The sequence below is a fragment of the Camelus bactrianus genome, chromosome 19, assembly GCF_048773025.1.
Source record: "Camelus bactrianus isolate YW-2024 breed Bactrian camel chromosome 19, ASM4877302v1, whole genome shotgun sequence".
Lineage (NCBI taxonomy): Eukaryota > Metazoa > Chordata > Mammalia > Artiodactyla > Camelidae > Camelus > Camelus bactrianus.
Window position 1 is genome coordinate 13,657,667 of NC_133557.1, and position 14,939 is coordinate 13,672,605.

A 14,939-nucleotide genomic window follows, 5' to 3' on the forward strand; every position below is an offset into this window, starting at 1 on the left:
GTGAAGACAGTGCCAGTCCTGGAACTGTCTGGCTGTCCTAAGGGTACCCCCTCCCACGCACAGCCATCCTGCTCCGGGCAGTGGCTCTCTCCTCCCTCCCAGGCCCCAGCCCCAAGGTCAGAAAGAGAGGCAGGGAAGGTGCCCCGAGCTCAGGTCCTCATTGTAGCCAGGAGTGGGCAAGGGACTTGTCCAAGGCCACACAGCCTTTAGGGCAGAGCTAGGACTGGCCCCACGTCTGCCGATTCCAGCCATGGATGCCTTGCGTGCCTCTTGCCTCCATGTCTAGTTCCTCTTCAGCATATTGTTGCAGAGGGTCTTTGGGGAGCCCTTAGTGGGCCAGGTGACCTCTTCCTTCCTTCAGCAGCCTTATGATAAGGATGTAATGTGTTCATATAAAACCCCCAGGGTAGTTCCCTGCACACAGTGTGTGCTCAGTGATACACATACCAAAAGAACTGACCAGCTGGCCCTCTCCCGGAGAGCTTGGGAGCATCTTAACCAACATTGACAAATCCCTGCACTCATGTTAAAGAGCTGCTTGTAATAACAGGTACAGGTTATCAGGTGCTTACTTTCCCGGACACTATTTGAAACATGTAATATGAATGATCTCATTTACTCTTGACCACAATCCTATGAAATATGGTCTCTAATTAGGCCCCATTTTATAGATGGGGAAACTGAGGCAAGAGCAGTTTAGTGACTTGCCCACATTCATATTGTGAGAAAACGATGGACCCAGGGATGAAGCTCTGGCAGTCTAGCGCTAGAGTGGGGCCATGATCATGCAGACCAAAGGCAAGACCTTGTCACCCTTGGCAACCACAAGGGCCTCTCAATATACCTCAGGCTGCAGCTTTGGATGATAAACACCTATCCCTTTAATAACCCCTCCAGGTGAATTCTGAGTGTGCTACATGACCTACATTTCCATTTATCAGTGCTGCCTGATAGAACTTTCTGTGATGATGGAAATGTTCTATAATCTCCGCTGTCCAATACGGTAGCAGGAGCAAGTGAAGCATGGCTCGTGTGACTAAGGAACTGAATTTTTAAAATTTTTAATCAATTTAAACCTAAATAGCTGCACATGGTTAGTCGCTGCCATATTGGACAGCACAAATTTAGACCTTTCCAAACATAAACTCCAAATTGGGTAATAATCCATCTAGTCATTTTACCTGATGGCAGTGTCAGATGAGTACACAGGCATTCCATTTCATTTAGGTGAGGAAACACTGACCCAGAGGATAGTGCTGGCCTGAGGTCACATAGCCAGGTCCAGGGCAGAGCTGGCCCTAGGTCCAGCTTCATCTTTTCCTCTACATGGTGCTCAGTCAATTTTTGGCCTCTCCCTCTAGTCCAGGCATCTCCCAGGATTTCCACCCAGTGTCTGTCTTTGGCCAGCTGACTCCTCAGCTTATACCCTGTGATCCCCAGTTATCAACATGGCCTGAGACATGGGTCAGACAGATCTTTCCAGAACCCTTGGAGAGTGTATGTATGGTGAGACCCCTCTATACTCACACCCCTGGCCACAGATTTGTAGGATCTTGACCAGTTATCTCTAGAGGGACACTTAGAAACCATCCAGATGAGGCTGAACTAAATGTGAGATGGCAAATAACACACATGCTGCCATTCTCCACACTGCCCATGGCAGACATTACTAATCAATCCTCACTGCCACTACCCTCATTCCAGTCTTATCTTCTCTGACCAGACTATTGCATCAGCTTCATCTCTGGCTTCTGCCTCCATTCCAGACCCCACTATCCAACAGCCATTCTGTACACCAGGGCTAGATTTATCTTCCTTAAATATCCATTTGGAGTATTGCTTCTGCCACTTCCTCACTGAGTACACCTGGCAAGTATCTTCCCCTCACTGGCCCTCAGTTTCTTTGTAAAAACAAAGGAATTGGACCATTAGATGGTAAATATCTAGCATCTCCCCATCCAGCATTCAAGGCAGACATTATTGAGTGTAGCCTTCTTTCTGGGTGAATTCAGATGTAACCTCAAAATCTCATACAAAATATAACCTAGTTAATTTCTATGTTTAATAGTTTCTCCATTGTAGAGATGGGAAAGTTGAGGCCCAGAGAGATGAGAGGGGTTGTATATTTCTGAAGGGCTCCATCTGCCCATCCTGTACCCTGAGTGAGATGGGAGCCAGAGGGTGGGCTGAGCTGAGGCCCCACTTGCTCTCCAGCCTTGCAGTTGGGCTGACCACCAAGCACCCCATCCCTCCAGAATGGGCAAAGCTGGCCCCTGATGCCTGCTTTTGCCCGGACAGGTACGGGAGGCAGATCTGAGCGACCAGTATGAGGCGGCCTGCGAGTCGGCCTGCAGTGAGGCGGAGTCAACTGCGGCGGAGGCTCTAGATTTGCCGCTGCCCAGCTACTTCCGCTCCCGCAGCCACAGCTACCTGCGCGCCATCCAGGCAGGCTGCTCGCAGGAGGAAGACAGTGTCTCCCTGCAGTCCCTTTCCCCACCGCCCAGCACCGGCAGCCTCAGCAATAGTCGCACGCTTCCGAGTGAGTACCAAGATGGGGGCGGGGCTTGCAAATTTGTTTTGCAAGGGGACCCGGTACCTGGTGGATCAGAGGTGGAAAATGCTGGGAAGGCATCCATGGTGGGCTAGCGGGATTGGAGGGATGGTTAGCAAAAGCAGGAGGCCTTGGGTTGAACTTCCCACCAACTGGTGAGCTGGAGCTCAGTTGTGGGAGGGGGTGTCATAGAGACAGATGTCACCACTGGGGTGAGGTGAGGGGGTCAGAGGTCTGGAGCTTGTGGGATACTTGGTTGCCCCTGACTCTCCAGACCCTGGCTCAGAGCAGCCACCTGCTGGTGGGCAGGGCTCACTGAAATCCTACTTACCTATTTGGGTTAGTTCAGGTGGGCTAAACCTGTGGGGAGGGTGGGAGGGAACATTCAGGGAAGGGGATGAGATCTGTATTGAGCCTTCTCAAAGGGATGGGTTTGCAGGTTTCTGTACTTCACAATCAGGGACAAACTATCCTTCCTGGTACTTGTTCTAAGCCCTCTGACAATAACCCAGGCATGATCAGAGGAAAGGGGGCCCTGTGTCCCAGAGCAAGCCAGGTACATCAAGACCAAGGAAAATCATAGCACAATTTCTGACTTAGAGCTTTGATCTCAGTCTGGCTAGCTAGTTTGGCTCCCTGAATCTCAGTTTCCTCATATGTAAATTGAGGCATAAGCCAGACCCCAGGGAGCTCTTGGGCAGATGAAATAAGGCTGTGCCTGGGGAGCGTTCAGGCGGGGCCTTGCACATTGTGGGAGCTGACAGGTGTAGCTGTTATTACTGGTTCTCAGACTTGACTACGAGTCTCCTGACAATCAAAAGCATTTGGGGTTGGATTGCCGTAGGAAGAGACACATGTTTCAAGTGCTTCATTGGTGTTTGATGTAAACAAATGAGCCTGAATCCCATGGATATTCTATACACAGGAAACCAGCTTATTAACTGAATGGACTGGTCTTTGTAGGAAGCAGAGCAAGAAACCACTTTGTTTCACCATTGCCTCTCCAAACCTGGGTGATATCTGGGCAGATCCCTGAGTTTTTCCAGTCACTTTTAGACGTTAAGGAACAGTCCCATTTTCAGATATTAAGAGTCTAGTCTGGTCTCATTTCAAAATTTCAGTTTCATCCACCTCGGATCTCATGCACCTGCATTAGGGGCCTGGCTGGGCTGGGGAGCCCACATTGGGGAGCTGGCATGGTGGTCAGCATCTTCTCTGTTCCTTGTTCACCAGTGGCCATTTCTGGTTCCTCCAGCTGGGAGTAGAAGGTCGCAAGTGCAGGTGGTGCCTGGCATCAGGGCTTCCTGTATGACAGATGCCACCTGCCGGCTCTTCTCCCAGGTGGTGGTGCTTTTAGGGTTTCTACTATCCCGCAGGGCCCTCATGGTGCCTTCTTTCCTGGCATGCGCAATCCCCCTCTAGGCGATTGCTGCTGCTTCTCCATCCAGTGATCCCCCTCCTCCCCATTCAGCCTCTTTTTGCCAGGGGACCTGACCTAGCAAGGCAGGCACCTTGGGCAGAATCCTCTGATAACAGCTCCAGCCCTACTGTCTCCTTCAGCTTCCACTTTACCCATGTGAAAAGGAGGCCTGTGCCTTGCAGAACTCTGCAAGGCTGGTCTACTGCAGCCTTCCTTCTAGACCTGCTGTCACAGCTAACCCTGCCAGCCTCTCCATTTTAGAAATCTCCAAGCAGATATTGAGGCTCAGATTCTGTGGCCTCCAAATCTAGGGCATCCCTACCAGGCTCCCCCAGGCACTCCACTACGGTCCCGTAGGAGCCTTGGTAAAGGATCAGATTCCCCATATCATCAGGCCCAAGGGAAATTCTCTAAATATGAGGTGGGCCTAGGGGAATAGATATCACCTAAGCAATTTTATCCAAATAAACCCTCCCTCACCAATTCCCCCTGACCCCAATCACTCATGAATGGGCTGAGAATGGGTGATGGACTACATGTCCCAGAACTGTTTGGGTCCCTGTATTGGTCAGCTGTTGCTACAATAGTGCTGTACAACAAACAACCACAAAATCAGTGTAATACAACTATTAACATTTATTTCTCCCTCCCAAGTTTGTGGGTCAGCTGGAACAGCTCTGCTCCACGTGTTTCTCATCCTCCTCCTGGGACCAAAGTGGGGGTCCTGGTATCAGTGGCTTTGGCAGGGCATGTTCTCATGGTGATTGCAGAAGCTTAGGAGAGCAAGCCTGACTACACAGGTGCATTTCAAGGCCCCTGCTTCCATAATATCTGCTGAAATCCTATTGGTTAGAGCAAGTCATATGACTGAGCTCAAAGACAAGGGATGGTGAAGTACCCTCCCACCTTTGTGTAAGAAACTGTATTTATATGGTAAAGGGTATGGATAGAAGAAGGGGTAAAGAATCGGGGTAAATAATTCAATCTACTGTGGTCCACTCTCTTGGCCACATTTATTCATGTCCCTCTCACAGAAAATACACCCCAAGACCCCAAAAAGCCTCATCCAAACATAACATCAAGAGTTTAGGGTACACCTGAGACTAATATAATATTGTAAATCAACTACACTTCAATTAAAAAATAACAAGTACAAAACTTTTTTTTAAAAGGAGGGGAAAAGATCTCTTGATCTGTATCAGATCTGGATGTGGCTCCTCTTGATCAAGCAACCTAAAATCTTTTTTAAAAAGTCTCCCACCCCCAGCTCCCCTGCACACCCAGCCTACATTGGTGAAACAGGGGCAGGATGACTGCAGTTCACAATTCTGTTCAGAAAGAGGGAAAAGGGATTCAGAGACTTCTGACCCATGGCAATTCTGAAGTCCTTCTGGGCAAACGCTGGGCAAATACTTGGGGACAGGGAATGTCCCTTGATTAGGCCCAAGGTCTGCTCCCTGGGGTTGATTCCTAAGCCATAGTTCTCTCTGAAGGCCCTTCCTTCTCCGTTAGCTTTTTTAGCCACATCTATGGAAAGCATTGGAGATTATGCCTTTGGGCAGCTAAACAGCTTTCTTTGCCTGCCTCCTGCCTAAATAGAGTTAGGGACCCAGATGTCTTTTTACATCTCGAATGGTCTCAGTCCTTTTAGCCTAAGCGCATCATAGTTTTGGCTGCATACCTCTCTCAGATACTTTATAGGTTTTCTATGTATTTGATTCCACTTAACTCCACGTGCCAAAAACCACACCCACAATTGTTTTTGAGTCTCTCTCAACTCAATTATGATCACTTTGGGTACATCAGGCTTCTGTGGGGCTATGCCCTTAAGCTTTCTGGAAGCCCTTTTGAGCAGCTGAGAGCATCTACTAAATGGTACCTTATTATTTTAGAGTATTAATAAAAGATGTTATAACCACACCCTTGATTTGATCTGGCTTACATGCTGTACCTTAACTGGCCATGACCTTGATTTGATCTTTGTCTCCAGGCTGTATATTAATTTGAGACTGATTTACTGGCTGGAGAGGCTGGAGTTGACTGATTGATCTTCCAACTTAGCAAGTTCTGAGCTCTCTGTATTCCCTCTATACACTCCCTGCTACACCCCCTAATTTCTTTTATGAATTTCTCTCTTTCTTGTAAGTCCTTATCAAATGCAGCCCAAAGGAGCCAGCTCTTGCTTTCAGCATTTCACCTGGAAACTCTCTTGCCCAAATCCATTTGTTCTCTTTGAGTTACTGTGGATCAACTGTTTTACCCAGTGTTTTTTGTCTCTGCTTAGCATGGGTCACCTTTTTTCAAGCCTCCTACAACAGTTTGCTAACTGCTCAACATTTGGTCCCAGAGCCAATGATATTTTTGGTTTTGTTGCTAATACACCCCACCCTTGGCACCCATTTCTGTCTCTATCAACTATTCTTACAATAAGGCTGTGTAACAAGCAGGCATATCTCATTTCAGTGGCACACAGTAACACGCATTTGTTCTCATTCGTGAGTTTTCATGTCAGCTGGTTCTACTCTGCATGTCCTGTGTCCTCCTTATGGGGTCAAAGTGTACTCCTGGAATCAGTGCCCTAGCCAGGGCAGGTGCCTCTGGCAGTGGTGGCAGAAGTATAAGAGGGCAAAGCCCACTGTACAAGCACAGTTCAAGTCCCTGTGCCACATCTGCAGATATCTGCTTGGTCAAAGCAAGTGACATGAGTCCAAAGCCAAGGGCCAGGGAAGTACATTCCACCACTTGTGGGAGAAACTACAGCTACATAGCAAAGGGCATGAATACAGGGAAGGGTTGAGAATTCAGGCCAAAAAATTCAACTATAGCCCCTTCAGTGTATCCCATACGAATTATCCAGCATCATGGCTTTAAATGTAGGGATGTGGGGCTCCAATTATTCTCAGTCTGGGGGCTTAAGCCCAAACCAAGACACTCAAGAAAGTATTGGTTGCAACATCTGACACCTACCCAGACATGCGTGCACATATGCACCTACTTACAGACATATATAAAGTTCTGTAGCCTTAGACCTATGTGTGTGAAAACATATAGAAACACATTACCCTGATCTCCTCACATGCACACACGTACACCTAACCTCTGCATACAGTTGCACACGCTCTCACATACAAATATGTCTCCTTTAAGGCTCATGCCACCTCCACACCTGTGAGGAAATCGTGCCCCTAACAGGTTGGAGCCACCAAAAAAGTTCACCCCTGACGTGTCCCCACCCAGCCCTCCCTCCACATCTCTGTAGTGACCACTACATACTTGCTTCTCTCTCCTCTAGCCTCTGATCCCCTCATGCTCAGCGGGTAAACTCACCTGCCTTGCAAGGAAAAACAAAGCCACTAGATTTTCAGACCTGTGCCCAGAGCTGCAACTGGTCCCTACAGTATCTTAGTGCTGAGTTAGGAAAGACACTTAATTGTCATCTGTTGAAAAGTTATGATGCACAGTTTTTGTTAGAATAAGGTTCTTTATTGCCATCTGCCACAAATGTGTCATAAGATGTATAGAATTCAATGATGTCTGTGTTGTGAACAGCACCTCGTAATACGTGGCATCCTTAATCAGTGTCAAACTTGCATCACCACACATGGCAATACTGCCCGTAATCAGAGACACACCAACAGCCACAGGCACACCCTCCTTCGGCCACTGTCTCCCCACATGGGTCACCACTGCTCAGAAGGCTGCCCCCTCTCCTCAGCATACGTCTCCAGGAAGTGAGCTGTCTGGGCCCTGTCCCCCACCTAGGGCTGTTCTGAGCCCCCAAGTTGCTGAGAGGCATGAAAGCTCTTTGTCACTCTCACACCGGCACATATGCTCTCCGGCCATGTGTAGGCAGGTGGGTTATTATGGGGGGCAATTATTGAGACAGTGAGAGCCTGAAAGGGGCGGGCCCCTCTGGAGTGGGCGGGGGCAGGGCATGGACCTGCCTATCCACCCGCTCGGAGCTGGCCAGCTTCCCACCTGCCAGTGCTGCCTCTGCAGCCACCCGCTTTCTCCCTCCCCCTTTCTGACCCAGATTCCACATTCCAGAAATAGCTCTGGCAGGTGACTGGCAGGCGGGCCAGCTCCAGCTGGGATGGCGGGGGAAGCAGCAGCTTGGCTGCACACACATGCCCCTCCCCAGCCAAAGGACCTACCTGGAAGGGCCCACGGGGTGCCATTACCCCTCAGTCTGCCCCATCCTGCCTCCTTTCTCTCTGCTTCTGAGAAAGAAAAGAACTGAGAATGCACTCCCTCCCACTCTTCTCTTCTGACTCTGCCCACCTCCCATTAGTGCTCATTTTCCTCTCCTCCCTCCCTTCCTCCATCCCTTTCTTCCAGCTTCCCCATTTTCCACCATCTTAGCCTTTTGTTTGTCTCCCTCAGCCCTGTCCCCCACCCCCTTTCTTTCTTCTCAATTTCTGCCCTTCTGTCTCCCCAGCCTCCCTTTCTGTGTGTCTCCCACTCCCTCTGAATCACAAGGGAGGCTGTGACATCACCCGGGGGCAGTGGTGATGGAGGGCTGCTAGGTGGCACCTGGCTCCTGTCAATTACATTCTCTACACCTGCACATGAGTACAAGTGTGTGCACACACAGAGGTACACACACTTGGGGTCACTCCCTGGCAGTGCCTGAGGCTCTAGGCTGAGCTAGGATAGGTTCCTGGCCTGGAAACACCCTTGCTCCTTGCTCAGGGGCCATGAGTTCTAGTTTCTGCTCCGCTATGTCACTCTGGGTGGGTCCTGGCCCCTTGTTGTGCCTCAAATTCTCCATCTATGTTGTGAGGCTTGGGTTTGGGGACTCCCATACACTTCCTATCCAAGTCACAGAATGCTCTGTCCTCTCTTCTTTGTCCCTTCCCTCCTCCCCCAGAACTCTCCAAGTTTCTTCTCTGATTCACTCTCTCCCCCACAGACACAGGAAGGGAGGCTGACAGAATTCCAGTAAGCAGCCAACCTTAAGCCTTGTCCCCCAAGCCCTCTACCAGGCCTAACCCTCCACAATCTCTGGTAATTACACGACAAGCTCCTGTCAGATTGGATACTCCAATCCTCAGTGTCAGAGCTGAGAGGAAACTCAAAGACCATCATGTCCAGAGATGCAAATAACTTCAATTCATGTACCATCTAAACCCTGGAGTTCAGGACTGAGATTGAGTTAAGCAGAGAAGTGTGCCACCGTCGATTAGTGATGTCTGCTATGGCCAGGAGAGTTGCCCTTATCTGACATTCCTGATTTAGCCCAGTTAACATCACATACACACACACACACACACACACACACACACACACACACACACACACACACACGTTTATAGATATTTTACAAAGGAACTGCAGCCTAGAGATGAGTGTCAAGTCAAGATCACCCAGTTAGTAGGTCAAGAAGCTGGGTCTGTCTAACTTGAGTTCCCCATTATCCTGTGTATAGGGGAGCCATCCAAGGTCCTGGTAAAGAGATGCAGTAGTATTATCTGGCAAAATCGACAGGATGGATTGGAGGTTGTGCAGTGGTCCAGGCAAAGCACAGTGGGGCCTGGGCAGCGGCCATAGAGTCTGAGAGTAATGGGAGGGCCCATGAGGCCTTCATAGAGTGAGTGATGAGGAGCTAGAATTACCTCCTCCTGAAATAGGACCTCTCCTCAGAGGGCACTGGGCAGAAAGCAGGCTTCTTCCCTGAGTGCACCAAGCCTTGGACCGGGAAGTTCCTGGTTAATTGAGTCACTCTCCTAAGTCCTGTTTTTAGGCAGACCCATTGAGCTTTCTAGGGGACATAGCAATTGGGCTTAAGGGCTGGTGGGCAGGCCAGGAACTCCAGGATTTAGACTCTGGAACAAGACAGAAGCATTCCTTACACCCTCAGGTGGAGAGAGGTCAGGCCAAAGGAGGAGAAGCTAAGGTGCTTAAATTGAGCCTTGGGGGCCCTATGGCGGTGGTTAAGGACAGGAGACTTGCAATCAGGCAGCCATTTCATTGAATAGATGTTTACTGCTCACCCACAATGGACCAGGCTGTGCTCTAGGCACCAGGGACACATCAGTGAACAAAATGGAACCCCCGGCCTTCATAGAGAGTACATTCTTTTTAGGGGGTAGGGAGGGAAAGGCAGGCAAAACAATAAGCATAAATAACACAAATAAGTATATGGTTTATTGGAAGTAGTGTAAGGCAAGGGGTACTGGGAGTGCGAGCAGGGGGAGGGGAGGGGTGTTGCAGCATAAACAGGGTACTAGAGTAGAATTCACTGAGAAAGACGTTTGAGCAAACACTTGAAGGAAGTGAGGGAAGGAGTAGTGCTTGGGAGCTACTCCAGGCAGGGGGAAGAGTAGTACAAAGGCCCTGAGGCAGGTGGGTGCCTAGTGTGTTGGAGGAGCAAGGGTAGATGTGGTTGGGACAGAGCAAGACAGAGTCAGGCTGATGCTTTGGGGCATCCTGAGTTTTCCTAAGTCAATCTAAAGATAAACCCTAAGGGAACAGTATAGGTGTAGCATAGTGACTGTGAGAAGGGCAAAGTAACCTAGTATTTTTGACGTGCTTAGTACAGTGCCTGGCATCAGAAAGGCTCAATAGCCCCTCAGTTGCTTTTGCTATCATTTTACCTTTATGCAAAAATCCTGAAAGTGGTATTGGAAAGACTGTATCATCTTCTTTAGTAAGATTCTTGTCTCCATTTTACATTTGGAAACGAGATGCGAAGGGAAGGGACTTGCCTAGGTCACCCAGCAAGGCAGGTCAGGGAGCAGAAGCTGGAACTGCAGATGGCAGACAGACCTACCGCAGGTGCAGCCTAGAGGGATGAGACCCCAAGGACCAGGACTGTAAGGAGACGGACTCGCAGGGGAGAAGGGGGAAACTGGGAGGGCCATTAGGCGTGAGGAAGTGCCTTCTGAATTTAGGCAGCTCCTACTACACTTAGCCCTCCAAGGCATCGGGGATGTGATGGTTTTGTTTTACTGGAGGAAACGAAGGCTCAAGAGGTTGAATGAGCATCTTGTCCAAGGTCACACAGCTCTCCAAAGGCCGAGCTGGGGCGGGGGTGGGGGGCGAGGATTCGAACTCAACCTGGAGGACCCCAGATGAGCACGGCAAAGCGAGCATGGAGCAGAGGCGGCAACTAAAAACAGGACGTAAAGCCGATAGTGCTTGGGGGCTAATTTGACCATACAGGGGTGAGAAGACCATCTTAGGCTGCTTGCTCTGAGCCTGTTTCCCCAAGCAACACAGGTTTCGCCCCAGTACACTGGTACCGAACTCTCCCGGTCCTTCTCCCGCACGGAGCATGCGTCTCGTTCCAGCTGGAACCGGTTTGGCGGGGCGGCTCGAGGGGCGGAGTCCCCCGAGCTCAGGCATGCGCGTGCCGACGTGGGCGCGCGCTCCCTCTCAGTGTCTGATGGCCTGGGCGTGGGCGGACTGAGCGCCCCGCATGCTTGCGCACCGGCTCAGCCGCGCGCGCGCGCGCGCGCGCGCGACGGGCCACGTGCCGACCGGGCTGCGCGCGCCCCCGCCCGCCCCGGGAGTCCCAAGCGACGCGCGCGCGCGTCTGACGCTGGGGGCGGGGCGGGGCGGGGCCGGCGTGGGGCTTTAACCCAGAGGCCCCGCCCCTCGGGCGTACAAAACGGAGCCTCGGGCCGGGCCGCGTGAGGGAGGAGGGTGAGTGCCCGCCGCTGGCCGCAGCTGCCGCCAGCCCGTCCGTCACTTCGTCGGTCTGTCCGGTCCACGTCGTCGCCGCCGCCTCCTCAGCCCGGACGCCCGGGGCCCGCCCAGCGCCGCCCGGAGCAGCCGCGGCCCCGCGAGGAGACGGGCGCCGCCCCCGCCCGGCCCTGCCCCCGCCCTCCTCCCCGTCTGTCCGTCCGTCCGTCCCCCCCGCCCGCTCGCGCTTCCGTCCTTCTGTCCGGCCGCCAGCCCTCGGGCCCGTCTCCCCGCTCCGCCCGCTTTGTCTCTCCCTGGCTCGCTGTCTCTTTGTCTCTGCTCTCGCGCTGCCTCCCAGCCCCTCCCTCGCTCCTGGATCTCGGGTCCCCTCAAAGCGCTCGTCTCATTCCTCAGAGACTCCCTCTCTGAGCGCCTCCTTATCTTTGCGGGCCTTTTCCCCAGAACACCTTCCACACTCCCCAGGGCTCTCCTCTGAGCTTCCTGCACGTTCTCTGGGGGAGTCCTCCCTTCCATCTGACCCCCCCCCCCAAATCCCGAAGTCTTGCCTCCTCTTGGCCCTCATTTCTTCAGGGTTTTCCCTCTTTTGGTGTCCCCCGTATACGCTGGGACCTCCGGGATTCCTTGGGGTCTGTCTCCTTGGGATCCCCCCAAAGCTCCCCAGCTCCCTGACTTCACAGCCCCTCCCTGCCTTCCCTTGGTTTGTCCCCTGTCGCTGTCTCTCCTTGTTCTCTCTCGGGCCTCTGCACCCCCGCCCCGTTCCTCCGGATCGGAGTCCCCTGCTTTGCTTTCCCTGCCTCTCTGTGCCCACATATGTCTTGCTGGTGTCACCGCCCAGTGTCTCTTGCGCTGAAGACCCACTTTTGAAGCTGCTCCTTTGCCCAGGACTCTTGGCCCCCCTTGCTTTCTCTGCCCCGGCCCCCTGCCTCCCCTTCTCTCTGCTCCTGTGTCTCTCCCTCTCCCCTTTTCTGTCTTTGCCGGTCTCTGGGTCTCAGACCCCCATCCGGCCCTCATGGCTTTGTGTCTGGAGCTCTTGAAGCAATGTGAGTGGTGGGGTGTGTGGGTCGGGCCGGAGTCCACCCGCAGGCTGGCCGCGGCCGAGGCTCCCGGGGTTGGCGCTGGGGCGAGGGCTGGCGCTGGGGCAGGAGGCTCTGGGGCCTCCCCACAGAAGGGGGCAAGGAGGGAGGGGCCAGACTGTCTGGCAGAGGTGGGAGTGGGGGGCCTTCCTGCTCTGAGGCTTCTGCTTTAGTTGCTTGAGTGTGTGGATGGTGCCACGGACTGGGTATCCCTGCCCGCTTGGCCCTGCATGGCCTGGCACTTTGTGATCGCTTGTGGGCAGGCCTGGGCTATTTTGGAGCTAGCAGGATGTGATATCACTTGGGCGTTTATTTAGACCCGGCTGGGGGTGGGGGCTGCGTTCTTGCCAACTTGAGTAATGAAATTTTGCAGGGGGGTGCGGCCTCCTAGGCAGCTGGGCTGTGAGGTTTGCAGCCAGAGCTTTGCAGGCCACCAGAGTGGGCAGGTGAACCAGGGTCTGTTGCTGCCTTGGTCTTGCTGAGACTGTCAATCACAGTGAGAGGAAAGAGGAGTTGTTCTTAACCTGACCACTCCTGAGGATTGGGTTTGGTGGTCTGAGATCTCTGGGGCCATGGTTCTACCAACCTAAAGTTGTGTCACCTTGAGTGAGACGCCTGAGCTCTCCAACCCTCCTTTTCTCCATCTGTAAAAAGGTAATAATAGCCAACTTCACAGGGTTGTCATGAAGATCAGATGGAACATCTGTAAAGACACTTTGGAAACTGTCAGCCTGTCTAAACTGAGCCCCACAGAGGGAAAGAAGCTTGCGTGGGGCACACAAGCTAATTCATGGTAGAATTGGAACAAGGATCCAGGCCCGGGACTCCTCAGTCTAGAGTTCTTTACCACGTACTCCATTGCCATCTGATTATTCAGAAATACACCTACCCTTCCAATAGGCCAGGGAGCCAGCTATCCCTTATTTATACCCCGATTCCTGGTTGGTCTTTGTGAGTTTGTGAAGGTAGGTGGGTGTGCCCAGCTGCATGTCTGTGCTGGGAGACAGTTGGATTTTCCATGTTCCATACCATTGTTGTTTAAGGGTGGGCCCTGCTTGGCCGGTGGCGCTTGGAAATAAAGTCAGTTTGTGGTTATGAGCCCCAGCTGCTTTTCTGGCTTCCCACAGAGTGGAGGAACAAAGGCCCCAGCTGAGAGGTGCTTGACAGGCAGCTAGGGTCTGCTGTCAAGGATGCTGGGATGTCCCAGAGAGATCATGGTGTAGCCCCCTTGTCTTTAGATGAGACCCAGAGAGGCCAGGGACCCACAGAGGGTCGAGCCAGGACTCCTGTGTCCTCTTCCAGAGCACTGCCTCTGAGGAGGTCAATATCATTCTGGTGTCACCTTCCCACTGGTTTATAATGACAATTTCTAACATCCGTTGACCTTTTACCATGGGCCCTGAGCTTGACAGCTCTACAGACTACTTGCAGTGGAGAGGAGAATGGGCTTGGTCCCTGGGCTGGAAGTGAGGGGATCAGAGTTGTGTCCCCACATCTCACCCACTCTCAGAGAAACTACTTTCCCCTGGATTTCAGCTTCCTTATCTGTAAAGTGAGAATAGTAATCCTTGTCCTAAGCCTGAATCGGAAATCATGGAATCCGTAAAGAAATTCTGTGAGGCAGAATGCCAAGTTTCTGTTCTTGGCTCTGGTGCTGAGATGCTGTGTGACTTCAGACAAGTGTCTTCTTCTGTCTGTATTTCTCCTAAAAAATGAGGAAGTTGGATGTCATGGTCTTTTAGATGCTTCCAGCCCTGACATTTGAGGATTTTAATGAAACTCGAAAGTATTTGAGTAATGAACTTGAAATGTATTTTGTACCTAATCTCATCCTGCTAAAAGTGTGCTTGATCATAAAATAAGAAGAAGAATGTTTTGAGTGCTGCCAGATGTATCCTGATGGTGTGCTCTGGGGTTTCATCAGAGAGATCTTGTCTAGGTAAAGGGATCCGAAAGGCTTCCAGAAGGAGGCAGTGCTTGAGCTGGGCCTCTATACCAGACATGTTCAGCATCTTAAACAAACTGTTCCAGGGAATAGAGTTAGTGTGGGTTTTCGGGCCACAAACACCTGGTTTTAATTGGTCTCCATCAGTCAGTCACTCCTTTGTAATCTTGAGCACGTTACTTTCTTTGAGCTTGTATTTCCTCATCTGGACTCAAGATAATCATATTTACACTGCAGGATTCTAATGAGGATTGAGATTCTATAGAAAAAAACACCTAGTACACAGTAGGTACTTAATGAATG

At 51.6% G+C, this 14,939-nt stretch overlaps 1 protein-coding gene across 4 annotated transcripts in view; it reads left to right on the plus strand.

Moving 5' to 3' along the window:
* The window catches only part of DLGAP4 (DLG associated protein 4), a 176,027-nt gene that overhangs the window by 106,848 nt on the left and 54,240 nt on the right, over window positions 1-14,939 (plus strand). For 3 of the 4 annotated variants that reach the window (XM_074347245.1, XM_074347243.1, XM_074347244.1), the window contains one exon: window positions 2,299-2,539. In XM_074347245.1, the coding sequence (XP_074203346.1) occupies window positions 2,299-2,539 (241 nt within the window). Of the gene's footprint in view, window positions 1-2,298; window positions 2,540-12,526; window positions 12,659-14,939 lie in introns of those variants that run through there. The other variant, XM_074347246.1, reaches the window with a different exon arrangement.